Below are 21,066 nucleotides of genomic sequence, written 5' to 3' on the forward strand. Positions count from 1 at the left end.
GCTAACTGGTCTTACTGCATGATACGAACAGACTTAGTTTTTTGTCATAAGATTAGTCCTAAAAAGAACATCAATAAGTGAAAGTATTTAAAAGTTAGAAGGCAACTAAGCTTTTATTTAGTTGATGTGCTGCGACCGCATCGGAAACAAGAAATGTAACAACGCAACAACTTTATTTCTCATGTGTGAGAGTCAATAACATCTGGCTCGTCTCAACCATCTCCATTCGAAGACTCTTATGTCTATTTTCGCGATGGCCTCGAAGCTGACGCTCTCTCGTCTCGCCCTGTTTTCTCGCCAGCCGCCTTTTCCATCTCGCCACAGTAAAATTACCCTGATTACGATTGTGGCGGTGATGATAATGATAAGCAGGGTAAAATGACACTCTCTCCATCTCCCTCACATGTCCAGCACCCGGGAGATGATGATTGACTCCACATCTGCCCTCGCCTCATTTTCTCCTCCCGCCCCGCTCAAGCTCTTTGTTTCTTTTTTGTCTCACTGGGGAAGCGGTTTTTTTTTTTGTTTTGTTTTTTTACTTCCCTTGTGCTCTCCTCGTAACCCTCTACCGCTCTCATCTAGTCCTTTTTGAGTCTTTTTCAATTTCCCAGCACTCTTTCATCTGTGTTGTTGCGACCTTCCCTCCTGCATCTTACCTCGGCTACTTGCCCCCCCCCCCTACACACACACACACACACACACACACACACACACACACACACACACATCCGAAAGCCCCATTTCTCCTCCTCGGCTACCCACTTTGCTCCCTCTGTCACAAAGCAACATGATCCATTTCCTTTCAGGCACATCTCATTCAGTACATAATTATAGAATTGCTGTGTCTCTTGAACATGTGAAGTGGACAGCACAAAATGGCCTCCTTTAGTGGCCTTTCATCACTGGCGCTATTCATTATGTGCCTGTTTTCCTTGCTCGCCGTAAAAATAAAAGTGCATTCACCTTATTGACACTAATGCACTTTCGAGTTCAGAAAATGTACAAAAGTTCATCGAATGCGGCTTTTTTTTCTTCCCTCCTGAACTAAACGCAAGCTACAAAAGTACATTTGTGCAGTAAGCCAAGCATCTTTCAATCTTACATGACAAGCTTTGTTGTTGAAATAAACTTGGCAATATTGAGCCAAGGCACTTATTTACCATCTGACAAAGAGTATATACTGAAAAAAAAAATCATTTACGCTCAAATGTATTTGCTAAGTGAATGCGGGGCTGTTTCGTTTTATGTATCTTCTGCCATCTAGTGGAAGATGTTTGAATTGCGCTGCCTGTCATTACATGTCGCTGACATAGATCGATGAATCAAAATACAGGATAATTTGGGGACTGATTAAAAAGACAAAAAGTGGGGTGTTGTCAGGCAATGTTGGTGCACTCTGTAGTCAACAATTTTAAAAATAAATTAGAGATGCAACTAAAAAAATTTTGTGGGTTTTTTTCGCACTGGTTCGGAATCTGACGTTTTTTTCTAACACATTAAGTCTTCATAAAAATAATAGTAACGATTTAATAAGAAATACATAATACGATAATATCTAATTATTAAGGTTAGGTTCAGAAAAAAAAATCTGAAACGTCATAACTATGAATTTCAATTGCCAAAATCTGTGTTGCGCAAGCTTTTGTAGGTCAAACTTAAAAACAAAGAATGAAAATGTGCCAGAACAAAAGTACTTTTTTTTTTTTAAATATGGGTCAAAAAGAAATTTAGGAAACAATAAACCATTTCTGATTCAACCATGCTGTAAATAATATAGGCTGCCACTATGTAATCCAGAATTTTCTCATTAGCTGTTAAAAGGTAATGACTCATTTAAAATGCATTAGGGACACATGACATTTTGAGCATTGCTATTGTTGTTATGGCGTCATCGGTGGTAGTGAAAGGGCAAAAATGGCCTGCTCTATTGCTCATTTGTTAACTTAAGGGCCAAGCAATTAGATATTGGGCCGCTTTTGTGACATTTCGCAAAAAGAAAGTAGCCATTTTAAATTAAAACTCCAAAGATACGCTCGTAACTATACAACACTGCGTTGAGTCAATATTGTGAGGGAGTTTCATTATCTTGTAAACGTCACGTACATTTTTTTTTTCTCAAAAGCTGCAAAGCTTGTTCTGCTTTTTTTTTTTTTTTTAGTAGCACTTAAGGCACACACTGAAAAACAACCACCACTAACACAGTAGTCCTTCATATTTTTCTCTTGTTACAAACTCCCCCAGCATGAAGATCGATAGTGCCACATCGCCATGGAAACAATATGGATTGACGCGCCATGGAACGGCATCATGCGAGCAGGTGTTGCGATGCGTTTGCTTTGTTGAAAATTAAAACGTCTTCCCTGCAAAATCCTACCCCAAAAAAAAAAAAAATCCTCTCTTGGAACATTTTGTGACAGTCCCAAAACTCCCCCTGCTATTTTTACCTCAAATAAATGTGGTATTGAATGTGACAGTCACTGTGATAGCACATCAAATATTCAGTGTCCCAGACTGTGAGGGCCTCGTGTTGTCTCTGAGTGGAACAAACAAGCAGCTTTGTGCCAGACCAGCGTCATCAAAGTGACGTTCCGAAGACATTTGGAATGCGTTCGTCTCTTTACGGCGCTCTTTGTTGATTTTTTTTTCGGCTATTCCTGCGTCAGTTGAGATTCGATCGTTTGCTTTCCACTTGGAACTTTCCAAAGCAAACAAGGTGAAGCAGCAGTTAGCTGTTACGCTGCGCGCACGTCACAACTCAGCTTCAAGTATGAATGTTTTTGTTTTGTTTTTCACTATATGGTCAATTAAAAAAAATAAAAAGGTTAATTTTCTTTATTTTGCTTTTAAATGACTGGAAATATTGAGTTTGCAAATGCATTTAAATCACAGGTGTCAAAGTCAAGGACCGGGGGCCAGATCTGGCCCACCACGTCATTTATTGTGGCCCCGTGAAAGCAAATCGTGCAACTTCCATGAGCCTCACTAAAATTCATACCAAAAGATTTGTTTTTATCATTTTTACAGTAACGAACAATAATTAACAAACTTCTGTCCTTGACATCCGATTTCAAAGCTAGCAATCTATTATTAATTTGTGTGCAATATGATGTGACGATTAAACTTTTTTTTCGTTTCACTGTCATAACAGCTATCTGAGGGAAGCCGAAACTAAAAATAAGTTTGTCACCCCTGATTTAAATGTTGCGTTCTTTTAGGGATTTTGAAAAAGCTACCTTTGTTCTCTTTGCCTTTAAATGTCTACAGCTTTTTTGTTTGTAGATGCTTTGAGGTTTGGTGAGGCACACTGAGTTGTGCTTTATAAATAAAGTTGTCTTTTGTTTTATATACAAATGTCCCAAAATGGCGCCAAAATAAATGACATGTAACGTGTTCGTTTTTGACATCAAAAGGCTCGTGTCGGAACAAAAACTCAAAATATCTTATTTTTCAACTTTTTCAAAGTGGATTACAGCAGTCATTTGGCTCATGTGAGATGAAATCTACAATAAATATATCTCCCGCTGTTAGTCGACCTCTTTTTCTAATGAGTTTCCGCATGGCGAAAGAGCAGATGTGATTTGTGGAGAACGAGTCGTTTCCTCGAGTGTCGTAAAAAGTAATGACGTGAAACGTGAAATATGTCCGCCCGGGCGGCGCTGCTGATTCTCACTCTGCCCACATTTTCCATCCTCGTGATCGCAACGCTGCAACGGAGGAGCGCTTAGATAGACGATAAGAAACCCATAAAGGGATTTTTTTTTTTTTTTTTTTTTTTTTTGTCAGGGCGCAAACAGCAGGCAAGGTGAGAAAACAGAAGAATCTCGGCAATCCTTTTTGATCAGGGGCTCGTTCAAGATGCTAATCTTAGAGGTTACCTTTTGTTTTTCTCTATGGAGAAATTTTCATATCAAAGTCAAAGTCAAAGTCAGCTTTATTGTCAATCCCTTCATATGTCAAGACACACAAAGAAACCGAAATTCCGTTTCCTCCATCCCACGGTGACGAGACATACAAGTAGACGACACAAAATAAAAACAAGAAGGCACAAACAATAAATAAAAAATAATAAATAAATAAAATAAGCGATGAATAAATAATAAACCAATAACCCAATAAATAAGAGGAGCAAAACTGAGCCAGCGTGCATACAGCAGACAGTAAGCACAGCGCAAAGAACAAAGAACAGGACGCTACGCAGAAAGGGTTTAAGTTAAGAAAGGGGAAGTTTAAGAAACTTTGTTTGGAATATCGTAAACATCAAATTGTTTGACTTTGGTTAGATGATGAATTTGGGGTTGTCCGCTAGCTGTAAACTGTGATAATCAAATTTTTAAATTTATTATTTATTTTTTATTATTTATTTATTTATTTCCAATTTTTGTTTAACGTAAATTCGGTTACATGTTAAAGTTCAAAGTGACTATAATGTTACAGTGGCTTTTAGTGACGTAAATTATTTTATATAATTATGTTAAATATGCTTTTTTTTGGGGGGGGTGAACACATCTCCTTTTTAATTAATGAATTTTGATTTTTTTATTCAATTTTTCTATTTTGACAGCAAAGTAAAATAAAACCAAATAGACAACAACGTGATATAGTTACAACTTTACACAATAAATGACATCACAGCATATGATGAAGAAAATGTTCAGGTTGCTGGGCAGAAGATTCCAAAGTGGGGATGGGGTCTTGCCAATGAATGTTTTATTTATTTAGTGTTTAATGACAGTAATTAGTGGGACTTTGTGAAACTTGGTGTAGAAAGTCTGAGAACTACTGACATCAAAAAAGTCTCCAATGGTATGAAAAGCAATGAACATGTTCACGTTATACAGTCCAAAAAATATATCTGCTGTCAGAGTGGACACACGTCGCGATTGGCCCACTGATGATTGAACTTGCGAATGAGTCACCTCTCATTTTCCATCCCGAGGTCGCCATTGTTCTCACCCCCTCTTTTCAAAGTGCACTTTGTCTCCACAGGACCTTTCTTCCATCTTTTTCTCCGGCCATTTTCCCTCTTTTTTTTAATACCAGTGTGAGCCATTCAAACACTTGGTGCTCTTTGCTCTCGCTGACCTTTCCCTCCTACTCTTTCTTCCTGCCGTCACGTTTTTTGCTCCGCTTGGTTGCCCTCGCTTCATTCGACGACGTGTTCACAAAGTAGCCGCAGCTTGACATTTAGTGGAGGACAAATGAGTGGCGGCAGTTATAGATTGCCACCGCGACGCTCCCGAGGGACGCGGATCGGGCTAATGGCGGCATCGTCTGCTCCCCTTTGGCCCGCCGATAATCAATAAGCATTTCTTTCTTTGGCCCATCCTTTGTTGAACACAAGTCCAAGTCCAATACGTCAACGTTGGCTGATGCAAGTGTGCACATTAGAGTCGCCATTAAATAATTCCAAACAATGTCTTCAAGTGGAAGTCAAACCAAAACTTTTCTTTGCAATAATATGTTCTGTGGAGTCCGACAAGTGTTCTGGTTAATATTTGGTCTGTGGAATATGAATTAAACAGGCGAAATCCACCTGATATTATCCATCTTAGTAGGCGGCCATTTTGCCATTTGGTATCGACTGAAGATGACATCACAGTTGCCAGGACTCAAAGCAATAACCAATCACTGCTCACCAGTTTTCAGAAACTCAGCCGTGATTGGCCGTGACCTGACACCTGACAACTGTGATGTCATCTTCAGTCGACAGCGCACAAAATGGCCGCTCACTGATTTTGCTGCAACTTACCTTAATTCAAGTTATCGGCCCAATACCTAATATCGCTACTCGACTAACCTGGAAGGTCAAAAGATTTGAAACATTGACAAGACTGAAGAAAAACACGAGAGCTCTCCAGTGGAAACCGCATGAAACTGTTTCATCGAATTTAGCGGAAGTCTGTCACTCACCTTCTTTCTTGTTCCCAGTCCCTCACGGGCAATTACATTTGACAAAGCGGAGCGACATATTAATGCGAGCAGATCTCTTTTCCTCCCCCTCGGCTCGCCCGTGTTTACTTTCTACTCTCTGCCTTTAATGCAGTCAGCCGGTGCCATTCGTGACTTTGACAAAAGTTTGCCTGCTTTAAGGGCAGGCACAGTCTTACTTCTCGCTACTTTCCACCTCGTGACTCCCTCGCGCTTTAAATCACCTTGGGATAATTCGCCCTCCGGTGAGCCACCACATCCAGTGTCAAATGTAATTGGATTTTTCTTAAGAACAGAAGATTAAAAACGTATCTGATGATATACGACTGTTGCAAATGGCGGAAAAAACGATTTGAACTTTCTGTACCGTCGGTGGGTTTTCCGGTATGCTGGGGCTCTCGTGAAGGTGATTTATTTGTTTGAAGAATATTAATTCACAGAGATTCCAAGCAAGGTTATTAACAAAAATTAATGAAATAACTAAAATTAAGATAAAAGATACATTTATGTTAACAAAATAAAAACAAGTGCTTTGGAAAAATTAAAACTACATATTACGTTTTTATAAAACAAAAACTAACTAACTGTCCTTTGTTTTGGTCTTTGTCAATTTACGTATATCATATATGAGTTTTGTGCTTCAGTTGCAATGTTGATTTTGCTTTTAATTCCACAAAAAAGAATCAAGGTCAAACAGTCATTTGAGAATTGTAATTTATTTACTTGATTATAGAAAGTGACCTATTTTTTTTTTATTTGCTCTCGTTAAATGTATTATCAAAACTAATACTGAAGCTAATAAAAACTAACCAAAACAAAATATATTTTTTTAAAAACTACTCCAAAAACTCATTAAAGTGAATTAAAAAAAATAAACTTAAATAAAAACTAACGATAACTCCCAAACTATTAAAAGCGTGATTCCAAGAGGGCCTGCTAATGAACAGAAAGTATTTGGTTGCCTGTGAGTGATTCAAAATAATATCCTTTTTTATTATGGGTTTTATTGTCAGGGTAAAATAATTACAGCTGAGAGTAAACATAAAAATGATAAACAGTGGTGAACGTTAACTCAGAGGAAGACGAGAAAGACCTTTGGTGTAATTGTGGACCTGACGCCCTATCAAGCATTCTCTTTCTCAACTTTCTTTGTTTTGTCTCCGCTTAATGGCTCATTTGGGTTAGACAAAGTGCACTAACATGAGAGCGTTTGATTGATTTGGCTTTTTTCCGATGAATCCTTCAGCGTGCGTATTGACCCGGTGTGTGGCTGCTCATCAGCGTGATGATTTATCATCCCAGCGGAGGCCCGGCTGACTGGCAGTCACGATACTTTGTTGCCTCCCAGACACGCCTCGCTATAACTAGGGAAATGTCACAGCTTTACATCCGGCAAGTCAATTTGAACTTGTTGTTTTTGTTTATTGCCTTGATCTTCTTTGTCCTCCCTCCCTCTTTGCCTGAGATGTCACAGTAATGCTATTGCGCTATCAAGATGAACGATGCTAACTCGGGAGGATGTAATTACAGTTACATGTGACATTAAACGGCTCGTATTGTGAATTCAGAGATTGTTGGGAGATAGATGCTGAAAGCTTTCGAGTGCCTTGGTGTCTGCCATAAGTGTCCGTACGTCGCACACGAGAAGGCAGAGGAGCGAGGTAAATAAAATTGTTGGCGATCGAATCGTAGCTTTAGAGTGCCTCGGCACGGTGCGGAAAAGCCACCCAGGGGTTTTAAGCGGATAAAGCTTCTAATTAGGGTATTTTATGGTGATTTTTTTTTTATTCTCTTCCTTCAGAGCTGGCCAACTAAGGCAGTAGAGAGGAAGAGACGTGCAGCACTGGAAAAAAAATAAGATGATTCATTCAAGTCAACTGATCCTGTTTTCTCAATGGCGCGATATAGCTACTGTTTATTTGTGGTGCCACCAGCGTTCTTGCCCCCCCTCCGAAGTATGTGTGACGTCATTGTTGGATATTTTTACATTCACATTTGCGAAGTTGACTGGGCTATAAAGAAATAACGTGTTGATACATTTCCAGTGAATGCAGCTTTGGCTGGGTGATGACACATTTTGCTGTCTTCGCCGGCCTCCCTTCTGCTATTCACAAACTTTCAGCGCCATCAAGTGATCAGCTGTTGCAATTGCAGCGTTGTCAATTTCAAAACAAGATGAGATTCGTGGGCACTTAATGGCTTCTTTTTTATTATTCATTGGATTATTATGGTTTAATCATTCATGTTTGCAAGCATCCGCCGCCACTTCACTTCGTTTCTTGTCAAACACTCAGCGGTGTACTAGTAAAAGAGGAGACAGCTTTTTTTTTTTTTACTCTTCAAAAGAGGACATATGGAAATCATGGCCTTGAATGAAGACAAGTGAATAGAGGGCGAGTAATCCAACCACGTGACACAATAATACTCTCGATTTAAAAATAATTTCAAGTCTGCAGTATACTTCACTCTGAAGTGTTTCGATGAAAATTTGTAACTGACTGGACTGATCATTTGCCCAGTATTGTTGAACCCAAGTAGTGTTTGATGGAAATAGGGAAAAATAACACTTCCTATAGTGTTTGTTCCTGATAGAAAACAAAATGAAAACGCATTCAAATTATATTCGAACCTAAACCCCTAAAACTGTGAGTCACGCAGTACACAATTGTGTTGCTGTAACATTCTCTACATTTGATATGTAGAGTGTATACATTTCTCCAATTTTCTCGCAGTTCAGTAAGTTCTGAATCCATCTACGTAATTTCAAGTAAAGCTGTCATTATGACCAAATGGTGCGTTCAACGGCCAAGTGGCATACGGTAATCCCTCGTTTATCGCGGATAATTGGTTCCAAAAACCACCCGCGATAAGTGAAATCTGCGAAGTACGGTCACCAACAAGAAGTACTGGGCAGGCTAACGAGTTAGCGGGAAGATGCTAATTCGCGATCGTGCTAACACGCGAAAACGGACTTCTAAAGGAATGGAGAAACAGAACTTAAATACAAGACAGGTAACAAGAGGCGGGTGAGTATGATCACACTAATCATGGGCACACAGGAAGGGCGGGGCGAGCACACAGACAGACGGAGACGATTACAACCTACACACATAACAAAACTGGGGACGAGACATGACAGAATGTAAACGAACATTTGGAGCAATACTACATTGTCCTAAAGGTTAGACACATGTTTCCTCAATTTAAAAGTGATATTTTAACTTTTGAATGTTATTTTAATTTGGAAAAAAAAATCCGCGATGTAGTGAAGCCGCGATAAACGAAACGCGAAGTAGCGAGGGATCACTGAATCTGTGCTCGCTCAGCCAACAGCAATGCAAAATATCTGGTCGCAACTTTCGATGAGTTTCTCGTGGTCGCAGTACTCAAACAAGGACAAAGAGGAAAAGCATATTAACAGTAAGTGTGTTTAAATCCAATCCGGGGGAAATTTAGTGGTCTTCTTTCTGGATGGGTGGAAGGTGTGGTTGCGACGCTAACATTAGCTTATTATTTAGCTTATTAGCTTAGCAGGTGCTAAGGCAATAACGTTAACTTTGGCATATTGATACGCGTTGTTATGTCGTAGTAAGTTTCATTTCCTAAGCGATATGTTTTCTACTAAAACGTTTCGCTTTGTTAGTTCATAGATTGATTGCAAATACCTCAAACTTATTTTTGCTCTCTTTTCAATCCAATGATGTTATTTGAGCTCTGTTCAGTTGTATATCGTGATTCGGAGTGCAAGACATTTTCCTAACATTGAATTGTATTTATTTAGAACTCATACCAGACAAGACTCACAGAATATTTTAATATGTTTTACTAAAATAAAGTGTCATGATCTTAATTCAGTAAATTCAATACAATAACAAAAGACAAGTCTTGCCTTCATTAATTTGTTCTTTTTAACAGATTTGTACTCATATTGTCTTGAGGTCTAACAAGTCCCCACTGGTACCATGTTTTTTTTTTTTTTTTTTAGATTTCTCCTAACAGTGAATTAAATCGCGCCCTGCTAAGTCCCCTCAAAATATGAAAAGACCTAATTAACGGTGACAGACAGTTTTAGTGGTTATCATCTCATTCCCTCACCCACAGATGTCTGCGGCTGCATCGAACAAGGAACAGGTTTTGGCTCAGCTCAAGAAGGATCTCCGCTCGTTGCTTGTGTCGTCCAAATTCGGCTTGGACGCTAACCAGCTGATGCGCGACTACGGCAACATGCTGGGATACCCCATTCCGCTGCAATTGCTGGGCTTCCGGAATGTTCTGGACATGGCCACAGCCATGCCAGACGTGATGTCTGTGACTTACGGCATCAACGGCTGTCGGGTCTTTCAAGGTAGTTGACCGTCGATCGTGTGACGCTTGTGAAGTCTGTGGTCCCGAGTGTACGTCTGTTTCTTCGCAGCCGTGAGTGACAAGTCCACCATGCATATTGAGCAGCTGGTGGCCAAGCAGCGCAGCAAAAAGAAGAAGAGTACCGGCCATCATCAACCGGCACCCATCTGGTACCACCAGAGGCGAAATGTTTTTCTTTCGCTCGATACTTTTAGGGCGCAGCTACGAATCCTCCTCAGTCAGGTAATCTGGTGCTTGATGTGTTAGATGTCCCATACCACATTTTTTCAGATTGACACCACAGCCTACAACTCTTGAGTACTCACCAATGCCGATACTAAATTACCGATAAAACCACTTAGTGCAGAGCTGTGCCATTAAAACGGTGATTGTTCTAGGGTCCTCTCAAATTGTGTAGCTTGAATTGGAGCTACAAGCGTTGCTTTGGCCACCCGGTGATCCCCCACAACTTCGGTTTTAACACCCTCAAAGACCTGCTTGAGGCTGTGCAGGATCTGATCTTCATCCAGCCCACCAACATGAGCCATATTGTCTGCCTGAGAGACAATGTGGTGTCGATGAATCACGCTGGATTGTACTTCACGCCCGATTGGGTCAAAACAAAGGCGGCCAAAAGCTCACACAGCAGCGGAATTCCGACGCGAGGAAAACCGTCAGGTATGTTCTCTTGCTGGGAATACAGGAAATGATTTATGTTTTCCAAATTCAACTCCCCGCTGTTCTAAATTTTCACCAAGGGCCACTGACGTGTCTGCCCGCGGCGACGGAGCAGAAAGATGGAGAAGCAGATCCAGATCGCGATCAGAAACTGCCGCTGGAGGTTCGTGCTTAAAATACAAGCAGCGGATTCCTTTTATTTGCTTGTCCTTGTTTGCGCATCGGATTTGAGAATTGCGTCCCTTGTTGCTTGGCAGAAGCCTTCGGGCAAGAATGGGCCTCCCATCGAGAATAGTCACTTAACTGTGCAACCAGCAGAGGGCGACAAAGGACGCTGTACGGTTGTTGTGAACTGTGACGCGGTTCAAAGAGGTACAGAATGTCCTTTGTTTTTTTTTTACACTGCCGCCATCATATCACTTTACTGAGATTGGCTACCAATTTTTCTTTTGACTGAAATCAACAGTTTTTTGTCTTAATATCTATGTTATGTAGCGTAGAAAGTGAGTGGAGGAGTGAACGGACACATACATAACTTGTCCCCGTTTAGTCGATTCAAGCCAAGTGGGAAACGTTGGCCACCCTATTACGAACGCACACGAGGAAAACTCTTCACCTTGGGAAGGCAAAATCATGGCAGAATATGATCGCTGTTCAACGGAGGCCCATCGAGAAGAGACCAGTGAGGATTCACAGATTCCAGAGGAGGTGGGCGAGATAATGTTGTTTGTTCCATAATGCTATTTAGTGGTGAATGACAACACGTCTGGTTTTCATGTCAGATTGCTGAGAAGAGCACAGACGTTTGTAGCCACCATGCTGAGATCCGAGACGAGGCTCAGAACGTGGCCCTGGATGTCCTTTGCTGTGAGCGTCTCAAGCGGCCAACGCAGCGCGCCGCTCGCGAGATCACGGCCGTCCAGGTGGAGCACTTCGAGTCTCCGGGACATTTCTACATCCATTTCTGCGACGAGTCGCAGGCGTTGCTGGACATGATGTTTGAGATGAGGTGAGCAGCTGTTCGGCAAGGTTTGTACGCATGTTAAGGAGCGTCAATTCCTACCGTCGTCACCATTCCGTTTCCTCCAGGCGATTTTATACCCGTCCTGATGTGTTTAAAATCTATCGACTCCCACGGAGATTCGTCCGACGGGGCCAACCCTGTTGCATGTCGGCGACGGGCCTCTGGTTCTACCGAGTGGTGATACAGCGAGTTGTCAACGCCAGTCAGGTGGACGTGTTCTATGTGGACTATGGCCACACCACCAGGGTGGACTCGGACAAGCTGAAGTTTCTCAAGTATGATGACGGGGAAAAAAATGCAAGCCTACTTGAAGTCAGAAAATGTCCACGACAAATAAAGTCTAAGTGAACTCACAATCTATTTTTCACAGGACGTGCTTCTCCATTCTCCCGGCGCAAGCAGTCCCCTCGTCTCTAGCTGGAGTCAAACCAAAAACTGTAAGCAAGACAACGTCCCTCCATCCATTTACGATCCAGTTTATCCATGAGCTGGGACTGACAGCATGTTTTTAATTCTACTTTGACTGGAATCAACATAATGTCTGCTTTCATTCTGAGACTTCGAGTTTCTGTTCCAGGGCAGGTGGAGCCCAGAGGCCACGGCTTCCTTCCAGAGTCTTTGCGCCAATCACGTGCTCGCGGGCGCCCTCGAGTGTTACGCCGGAGACGTGCTGCAGGTCTACCTTTGCGACACACGCACAAGCGAAGACGTCTATGTCCACACCGTCCTGCTGAGCCAGGGCCACGCCGTGGCCTGCTTGCCCTCGGACAGCGCCGGGGTCGGTCGCCGATATTTCTGTCAGGGTTTCTTTGTCGAATCTCTCGGCTAATTGTCGCATGGCTCGCTAAGCAGTGTGTCGAGGACAATCCATTCACGTTGTACCTGGGTGACGGCGCAGTCGATCTGCAAGATGTGGAGAAGATGACGCTGGACGATCTCAAAGACGCCGCCACCACCAAAGAGAAGGTTTCCCCTCAAATTATTGATAATAATAATAATACCAGCCGATCTAAAAGAGGATTTGTTTTTTCAGGTTGATTTGGACGAGATGCCCGCCTTGGAGCCCATTGTGGAGGAGCAGGTCAGCGCTCACTTCCTGGTTTGATGATAGATGTGCTTGGGTTGTCTTTGGTAATATTGCAAAACATAATTTGCTACCCCACCAGTACTCACTATGCGTAAATTTGAGCAGAAAGCTCAAATCCATTTTCCTTTAATTTTGTTGTCAAAGTAAGGGTGCTCACTATTGTGAGGAGATTCCAAACGAGCTGTGGGACACCTTAAACATTTGAATGTCCTCCTAAGATCTGTGACTGCTCCAAAGGTATACACACACACACGCGCACGGTTATTTTCTAGTCATTGTGATGCAATATTTTCCTCTGCTGTCCAGGTATTCAAGTCACTGTTCTTTTGGCAGTTCTGTTTGTGGCCTGACAATTGAACCCTGTCGTATTTAATTGTTCGGCTATTTTGGTTTCTAACATCGCTGCTATAAAAGGAATTGCTTTTATGTTTGACTGTTTATATATTTTTTTAAATTCAAAGCATTGGGTTTTTTTTGTAATGTTAACATTGTGACATTAAAGGACAAAAATGTGTATGTTCCATATCTGCATCCCATTTGTGATGATACTGTGCATGTAGGTTTTGATCACTGTAAAAAAAAAACACACACACACACACTTTAAAGAAAACATTACAAGACCCAATTTATTTGGTATAGTTTTATATTGATTTAATAAGACGCAATGGTGTGACATTTGCTCCAAAGTGCCATATTATAGCCTCTTTTAAATATAAATGACATCACAAATGCCAAGTGAGTGATCGCTTCCCAAACAAGGAACACCAATTCGCGGTACTGCGTGGTATGTTCGGTATCCCGGAAATGAGAGCGTTACGTATTCAACTTTCCCTTATATGACCAGTAATGGTTTTAAAATCACGTGAAGACAAAAAGACTGTGAAGAGGAGACTTTGATATGTGGAAACAAGCCCAAAACTCGAAAACGAGCACATTTTATTTCTGCTGAAGTTGAGTAAAAATCCCTTTCGGGAGTGGAACATCTGAAGTCGGAGTTTCGGAGGAGTACGTGAACGCCTCGCGCTTGGACGGCGGGCAGAGCGACGTAATTCTTTACGTAAAAGCAACATGGATCTGGAATAATTTCAGTCCCGCATTCTGGGCGTCTATCGGGCAAAGCAGAAATCAAATCCCGCTCATTATATCTGAGCGCCGATTCTTAACCACGAATAGCTGCACCCTGCTTTGACCGCGGGTCGGCCGGTACTGTTGTCAGTTAGCATTGTTAGCACGGAAGTCATTGTCGTCCTCGGCGGCTACCTCGCTCGGTCGCTCCCCGGCGGCGACAATCAAGCGTACGGACAAAAAGACAAGAGTTTCCCGGCGGCGGTGACGGAGAACACGACGCGGCCGCGGCAAAATGGGGGTGAGTGGAACGAGCTGGCACAATGAAAGCGCTGTGTGATGCTGCCGCTGCCTTTGCTTGTGATGGCGTTAAGAGTGGAGCGAGAGATGAACTTGATGAGAGGGGGGACAGGAAGAAAGGTTCATGGTGGTCGTCTACTTAGCATGCGGGCTAACACAAAGCGAGTACATGTTCGCTGTGAACACCATCCTGCCCCTCACGTAGCCCCCCTAGCCGCGTTAGCGCCACCGCTGCTTCCAAATTGCCAACCACTAATGCAAATAAAGCCTGCCTGACTGCACCACTGCTGTGCTTGGTGGCGGCGGCGATTTCCATCCTCCACTTGCACGTTAAACCCATCCACGTGGTCCCAAAAATTCCGAGCTTAAAGCTGAGTTAAAGTGGTCTTCTCGGTAACATTGCAACTCTTACAGGACAATTGAAAATGCTCAACGTAAAAAAAATAAAGAAAATGTCCGAAAAAAACAAAATTCACACTCTCTACTTGGACCCACTTCAACCTGAAAATATCCAAACGATCACCCCAATTCTTTGAATTTTTAAGCGTTTTCCTCTCAAAAAAAGTTCGCTCATGCCAGAAAACTGTGATCTCTGCGGAAATCTCCACTGGCTCTTTTGAGTTGCTACAAATATTGCAACGATTGCCCCAATATTTTTGATTTTTTTTTGACGTGATAAAAACGTTAAATATCCATAAATCCAAACATTGAGTAGCGTTTTTAGATATAGGTTAAGCATTGTAGATTGTCCCCCACTTGCTGAAATGAGATAAAAAAATCACAGCGCTTAAAAGCTTAGTTTGCCGACCAAACCCCGAAAATAGGTAAGCCACGATTTGTCAATACCTGAGCCCTTGGGCACTGTGATGTTATTTTCAGTCGAATGGCTGTGTTAAGACTAGTGTGGCAGCATACAACACATTAAGGGGGAAAAAATGGCCTTGCATTAAAACTGAATTTCCCTTGTGAATAATATGTCTACTTCTTATAAACACATGACCTACTTTCCTTGTTAGTCAGCTACTCAGCTCAGTTACACTCGGATCGCTCTCTCATCTCGTCATCCTATTTTGACGGTCCCTTCCCAGAGGAAATCCAGCCGAGCGAAAGAGAAGAAAGCCCGGCGTCTGGAGGAGAGGGCAGCCATGGACGCCGTCTGCGCCAAGGTGGACGCTGCCAATAAGGTGACTTGATTGGGGAGCGGGGCAGAGGTTTTTTAATACAGCACGTTAAAAATTGCCACAGCTGCATAGTGCTGTGCATAAAGTTTACAGCACTGCAGGACCAAATCGACTTACGGAGAGAGTGTCCTTCTTCTGTCATCAGCATAGCAGTGAAAGAAAATAGTTTTTCTAAGATGAAACCCAGAGGGCAGCAAATACAATGGAAACAGCAGGGGCCCCAAAATTGAACCCTGTGGAACACCATACGACAGTGGGGCGAAGTGGGACTCAATGCAATCAAGACTCACACCTGCCATATAGAAACTAAACCACTCAGGAGCACTACCAAAATCAAAAGCGGCCTCTAGTAATGTGTGGAAAACGTTGTGCCATCTTCTCCTAGCTCGATGACCCGCTGGATTCCTTTCCAGCCTTCAAAAAGTATGACAGGAACGGGTATGTATTGATTTGATGTACGTCGCTCCATCCACAACGCTTTTGTGGTCCTGAAAAATGTATATCCTCCCATCCAGACTGAACCTGCAGATCGAGTGCAAGCGAGTGACGGCCCTCAACCCGTTGTCGGTGGAGTGGGCCTTCGAACTCACTCGAGCCAACATGCAGACACTGTAAGCATGGAATTTGGGTTTGTTTGTTTCGAAAGCGCCAAAGTGAAAATTGACTCCTGCGCCGCCAGCTACGAGCAGAGCGAGTGGGGCTGGAAGGAACGCGAGAAGAGGGAGGAGATGAACGATGAGAGGGCGTGGTACCTGCTGGCCCGCGACGGTGACTCGGCCCCCGTGGCCTTCTCTCACTTCCGATTCGACGTGGAGTGTGGGGAGGAGGTGCTATACTGGTAGGGCGCCGTTTCTTGTCCTGGTGGTTGTGGCGTGAAGATGAGGTGACTATTAACTTGTGAACGCACCGCAGCTACGAGGTGCAGCTGGAGAGCCGAGTGAGGAGGAAAGGACTGGGCAAATTCCTCATTCAGATTTTACAGCTCATCGCTAACAGGTGGACAGCGGGAAAAACATTTGCGCCAGCGCTTCCACTCGCGCATTGTTTATTGCATCTCACGTTTTGCTGCGTTTGCTCTCGGCAGTACGCAGATGAAGAAAGTGATGCTGACGGTTTTTAAACACAACCACGGCGCGTACCAGTTCTTCAGAGACGCTCTCCAGTGAGTACGCCGTCAGCGACCGAGAGCGTCGTAGCGCTGGTCTTGAATCCCCTCCGCTTCCCCCCCCCCCCCCAGGTTCGAGATGGACGAGACCTCGCCGAGCATGTCCGGTTGCTGCGGCGACGACTGCTCGTACGAGATCCTGAGCCGGCGAACTAAACACGGCGAGGCGTCGGTGGGTCACAGCCACGGCGGCGGCCACTGCGGCGGGTGCTGCCACTGATGCTTTGGCCTCGAAAGGCAGCGAGGGGCAAAGTTGTGCAAAAGTTTGAGCTGCCTCCTTTCTTTGTCCCGGGCCACGGAGGGCAGAGTTTTTGGTCCCACGTCTCGATGTTACAGAGTGACATTTGTGTTTTTCTGCTGTAAAATTGACATGCAGTGTGAGCTCCTGTTTGTTTCGTCCCCCTTCCATCATTTCCTTGCTATCCATGACAACAAGCAATTGTTGTGTCATTGTCACTGAGAAAGATCAGAAGCCAGGCGAGCCTTTGCGAAACATCACCTTGTGATCTCGGTGAGTTCTGCCTCATCGTGGCATCACTGTAAACGCACATCCTGCCTTTTGTTTAGCATGTGCTCCGTGACGATTGAACGATTCTTTCTGTGAGTTTGTCTTAAGTACGAAAAGTGTGCCACAAAAAAAGCTGCTTTTGAAACTTTGCAGCAGCTCGATACTAAATCCTCTTTAGGCTCACAGGGCAGTTTCTTACATGGAACGATCTTACAGGAACTTGCATTACGATAAGTCCTTGCCAACATGCCTTTTCAACAACAACCGCACCCCCTAAAATCCCAGGCTTTAATTTTGAATGAGCGAGAAGTAGCTGGTATGTTTATAAAGCCGACAGGGTAAAAGCGTTTCGAGTGCTTGTGGCATTCTGTTTTAACAAGACATCCAAGTTCTTGTGAAAAATTGTAGTTGCAATCAAAATAGAGCCCAGGACAGAATCCCCTCATGGCCTGAAAATATAAGTGGTGTTTGTAAAAGTTGACACACCTTCCAAATAATCAATTTTATGTACTATGACTCCTAATTTGTTACTGATGTGTAGCTATTATGACGAACCCTTTTCTTGATCTCTTCTATCCTTCTGTATATAACATAAATGTGCTCTTATGGATCCCACGTTGAAGCAAAACACTTTTTGGAACATGAAACTTTCACGTGAACTGACTTGATGAAACCTGAGACTGAGACCTACTGATGCAGCCATTCACAATCATGTAAGGGAACACAAAGTCATTCCGCCTTGTCAGTGTTTTGTTTGTATCCTACACATTCAATAAAGCTGTTTCTCTTTTCTTAAGACACGTTTCCATTACTTATTTACTTAGTCGTTATCATTAAGTTAATGTGAACGGCACTTAACTTTCATGTCGACTGTTTCGCTGGGACTTCTTAACGTGTGACACCCTACCCGGAAGTGGTTGGAAAAACCAATCCCAATGAATGGGTTTTCTCATGAAGGGTTTCGTGACACGAATGATGTGAAGTGTTCAAGATCTTGCAAAAAGCATCCGCTAGGATCATCTCTATGTACGTACATACGTAAATGTGTTTTTATTTTGTGCAAAAACGTCCTGCCAAGATAGCTTTCGCAAGCTAGCTAGCGTTAGCGATGATGCAGTTCGCCACCCGTAACGTCAAATTTGTTTATTTACTCATTTTGCCGTGGTTCTCTTTTGCCTTTCTGAACTTCGTCCAGATTTATTGGAACGTTTCATCATCTTTACATCCGTTTTAAGTCATTTGATTGTGCACCTAATAAAGTGTCCTCTCCACATTGTGATGTTTAGGCTACGATGGCCACGAGGATGAGGCTGAAGCTGAAAACGGTGTTTGTGCTCTACTTCCTGGTCTCTCTGCTGGGTCTCATCTATGCCCTGATGCAGCTCGGTGAGCAGACTTCAGATTCTTACCGGTCTATCTTGTTCCAGACCACATGCTGAATGGATATGCTTGTACTCCCCAGGTCAACGATGTGACTGCACAGAACACGATATGCCCAAAGATCGAACAATATCTCGACTGAGGGGGGAGCTGCACCATCTTCAAGAGCAATCAAAGAGGTTGGAAGCCAGCAGGCAACCCCAAAAAACGTCTTCCCTGACTACCATCTTTGTCATCACGCCGACTTACGCCAGGTAGCCCCTCCCGCTCCCTTCAGTTGTTACAACTCAACCAACAGATGACCTTCTTGTGCTGTTCCAGGCTGGTGCAAAAGGCTGAGTTGACCCGCTTGTCCCACACGTTCCTGCACGTGCCCCAGCTCCACTGGATCGTCGTGGAGGACTCCCAGCACAAGACGCCGCTGGTGGGACAACTCCTGGCCAAGTCCGGCTTGGCCTACACGCACCTCCATGTGGCCACCGCCAAGGAGCGCAAACTGCAGGAGGTGCAAATCTTTCACAAATGCAATTGGAGTTCAGGTTTGGGTACAGGTGATACTAAACCCAACATCCACACCCTTCCCTTCCCAGGGGGATCCGAGCTGGCTCAAGCCTCGCGGTGTGGAGCAGAGGAACGAGGGCCTGCGCTGGCTGCGGGAGGACAGGAGGGCCCAGACGGTCGGACACAGCCAGGAAGGGGTGGTCTACTTTGCCGATGACGATAACACGTATAGCCTGCAGATATTTGAAGAGGTACGCACGCTGACGCATACGCGTACCATTTGGGTGGCGCAGTTGGAAAAGAGAAATGTCTCCCACTTTTGGGCTGCCACTGATGATGTTGTCGTCTCAGATGAGGAGCACTCAGCAAGTGTCCGTGTGGCCCGTGGGGCTGGTCGGTGGGATGAAATACGAGAAGCCCGTAGTGGAGGGAGGAAAGGTTTGTCTCTAACTCAGCAACACAATATGACAAATACAAAATGGATTATATCACTGGATCATTCTAATAATTAGAAGACTTACTGAGTAATATCAGAAACTCTTTTTTTGAAGGGATGGTGGGGGCACCATGGCTATATAATAAAGAATCCATTTTGCCGTCATTGCTTTGCAGGTGGTCCGCTTTCACGTCGGCTGGCGTCCAAGTCGTCCCTTCCCGATGGATATGGCCGGTTTCGCCGTGTCCCTCAAGCTGCTCCTTGCCAACCCGGACTCTCGTTTTGATGGCAACGCGCCAATAGGCTTCCTGGAGAGCAGTCTCCTGCAGGACCTCGTCACCATGGACGAACTGGAGCCCAAAGCGGACAACTGTTCCAAGGTGAGCGCTTTTGGGAGGACGCCCTTAAATATCCTAATGCCGCAATATTTTTATGGTTTCGCAGGTACTTGTGTGGCACACGCGCACGGAGAAGCCCAAGATGAAGCGTGAAGATGCTCTGCAGGCTCAGGGTTTGGGTTCCGATACGATGGTGGAGGTCTGATAAGAACGGACGGACACACACACACACACAATGGGGAGTCGACCGAGTACGTGCTGTTGGTACTCCCAGTGGAGCTCCGGTTAAAATTCATGCATGACTTTCTTCTTTTGCATGCCATCCACACTGATGCCTTGAAATAGAATCTCTTTGCGTCCCCATCAAACCAAGTCCAGTAGAATCCAATCAGACAAGACGTCTAACTCACATAAAGCTCCAGTAATAAACCAAGAGTTCCCCTGAGCATCGTTCAGTGCATAAAATAGAACAAATGGAGATGAGTGATGGCTGTGTGTATACAATGTGTTATTTATTTATTGCTGTAATATTTGCTTCTTGCATTGTATGCCATGTCATTGACAAATAAAGTCGGTCAAATGTCGCTGTTTTTTGATGCCATTTCTATTAGGTGTATTTTCTTTGGTTTTGTTCAAGTGGAAACATACACATGGAAGTCCAAGCTACCGCAACAACGAATATCAGGTACATGAAATTTATGTATCAATTAAGTTATGACTTTTGAAGGTCTTAATATTACAGTAAATGACTCATTTTCGCTTGTGCTTTATTGACACATTTTAGGTTGGTGGAAAGCATCGCTATCTCAACTGCAATTTGAGTCTGCTTGACGGTCGTCATGGAGATCTGATTTCACTACGGTGAGATTTTGTTGTGTGTACCTGAGCTGTTTGCATGTGGCCGACACACGTGCGTGCACACAACGCCCAACTCCCTGTGTTGACATTCGTCATCTAGTGCGTATGTGTGTGTTTGGGGCGGATCGCCAATTCCAACCTCCCGAGTTATTCATTTGCCCACGCGATCACATTCTTTTGGACATTTTGGTTTATCGACAATTATTATTTATTTGTGGTGAACCTCAGGTTTTTTTAATTGCATTCCTCCAACAAAGAAAGCCTTCTCAAAAG

The 21,066-nt window shown here is 43.6% G+C and overlaps 3 protein-coding genes across 13 annotated transcripts in view; all 3 read left to right on the forward strand.

Annotated features, from left to right (window-relative positions):
- The window catches only part of LOC119128122 (tudor domain-containing protein 5-like), a 112,925-nt gene extending 99,350 nt beyond the window's left edge, over positions 1-13,575 (forward strand). For 3 of the 11 annotated variants that reach the window (XM_037260295.1, XM_037260297.1, XM_037260296.1), the window contains 13 exons: positions 10,030-10,273; positions 10,343-10,515; positions 10,671-10,950; positions 11,031-11,113; positions 11,208-11,322; positions 11,501-11,658; positions 11,733-11,959; positions 12,040-12,249; positions 12,345-12,411; positions 12,552-12,752; positions 12,827-12,940; positions 13,008-13,055; positions 13,210-13,575. In XM_037260295.1, coding sequence (XP_037116190.1) covers positions 10,030-10,273; positions 10,343-10,515; positions 10,671-10,950; positions 11,031-11,113; positions 11,208-11,322; positions 11,501-11,658; positions 11,733-11,959; positions 12,040-12,249; positions 12,345-12,411; positions 12,552-12,752; positions 12,827-12,940; positions 13,008-13,055; positions 13,210-13,266 — 1,977 coding nt within the window. In that variant the 3' untranslated portion in view covers positions 13,267-13,575. Of the gene's footprint in view, positions 1-9,242; positions 9,349-10,029; positions 10,274-10,342; positions 10,516-10,670; positions 10,951-11,030; positions 11,114-11,207; positions 11,323-11,500; positions 11,659-11,732; positions 11,960-12,039; positions 12,250-12,344; positions 12,412-12,551; positions 12,753-12,826; positions 12,941-13,007 lie in introns of those variants that run through there. The other 8 variants (XR_005098935.1, XR_005098936.1, XM_037260298.1 and 5 more) reach the window with 8 other exon arrangements.
- Positions 13,576-14,050: 475 nt separating this feature from the next.
- On the forward strand, positions 14,051-18,076 carry naa40 (N-alpha-acetyltransferase 40, NatD catalytic subunit). Its single transcript, XM_037260467.1, has 8 exons — positions 14,051-14,427; positions 15,515-15,610; positions 15,993-16,045; positions 16,123-16,218; positions 16,287-16,445; positions 16,520-16,603; positions 16,692-16,769; positions 16,845-18,076. Exons 1-8 carry the CDS (start codon positions 14,422-14,424, stop codon positions 16,990-16,992), a joined length of 720 nt encoding a protein of 239 aa, XP_037116362.1. The 5' UTR covers positions 14,051-14,421; the 3' UTR covers positions 16,993-18,076.
- An 86-nt stretch (positions 18,077-18,162) lies between these two features.
- On the forward strand, positions 18,163-20,519 carry b3gat3 (beta-1,3-glucuronyltransferase 3 (glucuronosyltransferase I)). Its single transcript, XM_037260441.1, has 8 exons — positions 18,163-18,306; positions 18,567-18,666; positions 18,743-18,914; positions 18,982-19,165; positions 19,251-19,412; positions 19,513-19,599; positions 19,774-19,977; positions 20,042-20,519. Exons 2-8 carry the CDS (start codon positions 18,573-18,575, stop codon positions 20,138-20,140), a joined length of 1,002 nt encoding a protein of 333 aa, XP_037116336.1. The 5' UTR covers positions 18,163-18,306; positions 18,567-18,572; the 3' UTR covers positions 20,141-20,519.
- The last annotated feature ends 547 nt before the right edge of the window (positions 20,520-21,066 follow it).

The sequence above is a fragment of the Syngnathus acus genome, chromosome 10 (assembly GCF_901709675.1).
Source record: "Syngnathus acus chromosome 10, fSynAcu1.2, whole genome shotgun sequence".
Lineage (NCBI taxonomy): Eukaryota > Metazoa > Chordata > Actinopteri > Syngnathiformes > Syngnathidae > Syngnathus > Syngnathus acus.

Bases quoted from the DNA above. Each gene is read 5' to 3' on its own strand.
- naa40 (XM_037260467.1), top strand. The intron at 16,219-16,286 runs GTAAGCATGGAA...CTGCGCCGCCAG, and splicing joins CGAGCCAACATGCAGACACT to CTACGAGCAGAGCGAGTGGG. The intron at 16,770-16,844 runs GTGAGTACGCCG...CCCCCCCCCCAG, and splicing joins TTCTTCAGAGACGCTCTCCA to GTTCGAGATGGACGAGACCT.
- b3gat3 (XM_037260441.1), top strand. From the start codon at position 18,573: ATGGCCACGAGGATGAGGCTGAAGCTGAAAACGGTGTTTGTGCTCTAC. The intron at 19,166-19,250 runs GTGCAAATCTTT...TTCCCTTCCCAG, and splicing joins AGGAGCGCAAACTGCAGGAG to GGGGATCCGAGCTGGCTCAA. The intron at 19,600-19,773 runs GTTTGTCTCTAA...ATTGCTTTGCAG, and splicing joins CCGTAGTGGAGGGAGGAAAG to GTGGTCCGCTTTCACGTCGG.